Genomic DNA, 2,985 nt, shown 5'->3' with positions numbered 1-2,985 from the left:
CTTTTAAGTTTTGGCGGCCTAGCCTCTTCGATATACGGAACCCCTTCCTCGATCCTCGATCGCATCGATAAAAATCAAGCTCAAGTGCGAAAGTGAATAAGATCGACTTCTACTGAAAGTCCTCCACTCTGCTCGTTATAACGATAATCTGCCGCAATTCGTTTCTTGACGGGAGAGAAACCCAGAAGGGAATTAGTGGAAGCCGTGTTGGTATTCAAATCAAGCTTGAAGTTCAAGCCTTGAACCGGTTTTTAAATCTGACGAGATTATTTTTGCTCTTTCGGGGTGTTGATATGGACAAAAATTCTGGAGAAAAAATTTCTAGGAGAGAGTTTTTATCAAATTTTATTTTTTTCATACAGAAATCTTGTATATTTTATTCCAACGAGACGTTGCCGATTTGATAAGCTGGCGATCTTGAAGATGCAGTGATCGACCATCCTTCGATTTGACCCATTTCATCACTGAAAAAAAAATCAAACTGCAATACCCAAGCTATAAACTCTCACCGTCAGACTTGTTGCCTCCGATCCAGTTTTCCGGGTTGCACAAGCTCAGCTGCTTGAATTTGCTTATCACTTGTCCCTATTTTTAAAAAGTCGCAAAATCAATCGTAAACTGTTGCTATTTTTTAAAAGTTTTTGCGACATCCCTGCCAAGTCTGCGAGTTGAGCCACTCGTCCAAGTGCTCATGCGAAGCTAGCGGACCATCGATTTTAACCTTCTTGACGCCGGAAGGACAGCAATACGCCTATAAAATGTATAAATACCTAGCTACTTCTGTAGATATAAACCTGGCTGTATATTTTCGGCATCTGCTTGGGCGAGGGCTCCGGACTCGGGCTTTCTTCGTCCTCCGAGTTGATCGGAATGCTCTCGAAGCTGCCTGAAATCGAGTCCTTAAAATGGCCGTCTCGCCACCGCTCAAGTTTAACTCGCACACACCTTTAAACTTGAGGAGAAGGAGAACTGCTCCTCCTTCAAAAAGACGGGCGCTGGAAGCTGAGATGGCACACTTTCAGTTTGTGCCATTTCAGAAACAGGGGAAGCGCATTCAGAAACAAATACTTCCGGAACTATTTCCTCACTCTCTTCATTCTCATTCTTTCGACTTTCAAAACTGCTTTCAAGCTGCTCAGGCTCACTGTCAATGTCAACCAGTTCAGGCTCAGAATCAAGACAGGAATCAGAAAGAGGCTCTTCTTCTTCTTCCTCCCCCTCTCCCTCGCTATCAGAATACTCTTCCTTGTCTCCAAGTTTCTTGCTTAGCGGCTCATCGTTGAAGATTTCAACAGTGTCTTTCAGAATCGTTTTAGGCAAGTCATCGAAAATTGATGCCCGACGTTTTGGCGGCTCCGGTTCTGGTTCCGAATTTTCAGCTTAAAAATACAATTAAGATTTTCAGATATTTTTTGGCGGAAACCTTCAACATCCTCAAGACTTTTCTGGAGCTCTTGCGTCTGTTCTTTTCTGTCCATTCTCGCCCAGATCTCGCATTTGACCTGGTCGAGCTGTTTCGTTGAGAGCTTTTCATTGCTTTCGAGTAGCTCGAGCGGCTCCTGGCCGTTCTTGTTCTTGAGGCGGAAGTCGGCGCCTGCTTGCAGAAGCTTAAGACAGGCTTCCACTGCGAAGGCTCCTTTGGCAGTCACGTGATAGTGCAGAGCAGTGTTGCCCAGATCGTCCTGAAAGTTTCGATGAAACGCTTGATTCTAAGAAATTAATTGGACCTGGGCATCGAGCGATATATTCGGCAGCAGCTCGTCCATTGCCAACAGCATTGTTTCAGTATCTTTCTGTCGGTTCAACTACTGTCACTCATTCCTTCGAGAGCGACTACTGAACAATTTGAACTTATGAACCGTGGCTTTTAGCTTTTCATTCAGCGCTGATAGAGGATAATGTAAGCTTTTATATTATTCGTAAAAAACGAAAATAGTCTAATGGTGAAAATTACTGTAGCTTGAAATCCCCGTGGCCTAATAGATGAAGAGCGTTGCGTCCAGTTTTATCAGTTTTGTCGACGACGGCTGGCACCTTTGAATTGAGGAAGGCGACGACAGGGCTGCGTAAGGCTGCTCAACACGTTTCACAATGGTGAGTTATCTGATTGGCACAAAGGATGATAGAGAGTTCTCACGGGTTGAGTGAGTTCCATTACGTAACTTGTGGAACTTGTTTTTTCGCAGCCTTGCCCAGGGTCGCAGTGAAAGAGCGCGGCGAGTAAAAGCGTTGTGAATCCATCTTCGTCTGGGTCTTCGAGGTCGGCTCCGTTCGATTCCAGCGACTCGAGAAACTGGACTGTTGTCGTACCGCGCTTTGTATAAGTATCTCCACAGGCCACGTGACAGGCTTTCTTGCCTCGGAAAACCATTGAACATCGCCCAATGTATCGTCTACAAAATATTTGGTGAATAAAGTAAAAGGTTTACCATGGGCTCGGCAAGCTGTGTCAGGGTAATGGAAATGGTTGTATAAAAGCCGCGTCGCGGCTTTCTCAAAAACAAAGCCGCAAATCGGCTTCGCCAAAATAATTTTCAATCTATTCTATCAGTTCACTGAAAAAAAAAAGTTATTTTTAACCTGCCAGTGGTGAAATTTCCGTCGATGATTGCTTGATGTAAATCTCTCGAAGTCATTGTTGTTTTTTTCGGAATGAAAATGAAAAACGCGAAAGAATAATTCTTTGTAAAAAAAAGTTTGAAAGAAAAGTTCTTTTTTTTATTTATAGAAGCGTACACAAAAGACAGCGACTGATGGACTTAATGAGGGTTGACAAAAGAACTTTGATAGGGCGAACTCAGAGAGACACAGGTGCTAAGTGCCAGATTTATAAGGTAAGGAATCGTGCTCACCCCTCGCTGGAATTTGCAGCGCTAGAATGGGCGCAACGCTTCTATCTTGCGAGTTGCGCATAGTTCAGGCACAGACACACAAACAGAAACAGTCCAGCACAACAACTGTAAAAAGAAGAAGCCGCGCTGAGTC

General features: G+C 44.0%; 1 protein-coding gene across 1 annotated transcript; it reads right to left on the bottom strand.

The window, feature by feature from the left end:
- Positions 1 to 366: 366 nt before the first annotated feature.
- Positions 367 to 2,636, bottom strand: LOC145709353 (uncharacterized). The gene is made up of 7 exons (XM_081787033.1): positions 2,581 to 2,636; positions 2,138 to 2,393; positions 1,424 to 1,682; positions 946 to 1,379; positions 795 to 899; positions 510 to 751; positions 367 to 464 (listed from the first exon to the last, which is right to left on the bottom strand). Exons 1-6 carry the CDS (start codon positions 2,634 to 2,636, stop codon positions 632 to 634), a joined length of 1,230 nt encoding a protein of 409 aa, XP_081643159.1. The 3' UTR covers positions 367 to 464; positions 510 to 631.
- Between the last annotated feature and the right edge of the window lie 349 nt (positions 2,637 to 2,985).

The sequence above is a fragment of the Oikopleura dioica genome, chromosome XSR (genome assembly GCF_907165135.1).
Source record: "Oikopleura dioica chromosome XSR, OKI2018_I68_1.0, whole genome shotgun sequence".
Classification (NCBI taxonomy): Eukaryota; Metazoa; Chordata; class Appendicularia; order Copelata; family Oikopleuridae; genus Oikopleura; species Oikopleura dioica.
The sequence above is the reverse complement of the archived record's forward strand: the minus strand, read 5'-3'. Positions and strand labels throughout refer to the sequence as shown.

Excerpts from the sequence above, each read along its gene's own strand:
- LOC145709353 (XM_081787033.1), bottom strand. The coding sequence starts at position 2,636 with ATGACTTCGAGAGATTTACATCAAGCAATCATCGACGGAAATTTCACC. Across the intron at positions 2,394-2,580 it reads GGAAATTTCACCACTGGCAG|ACGATACATTGGGCGATGTT; the intron begins GTTAAAAATAAC and ends AATATTTTGTAG. Across the intron at positions 1,380-1,423 it reads AAGTCTTGAGGATGTTGAAG|CTGAAAATTCGGAACCAGAA; the intron begins GTTTCCGCCAAA and ends TGTATTTTTAAG.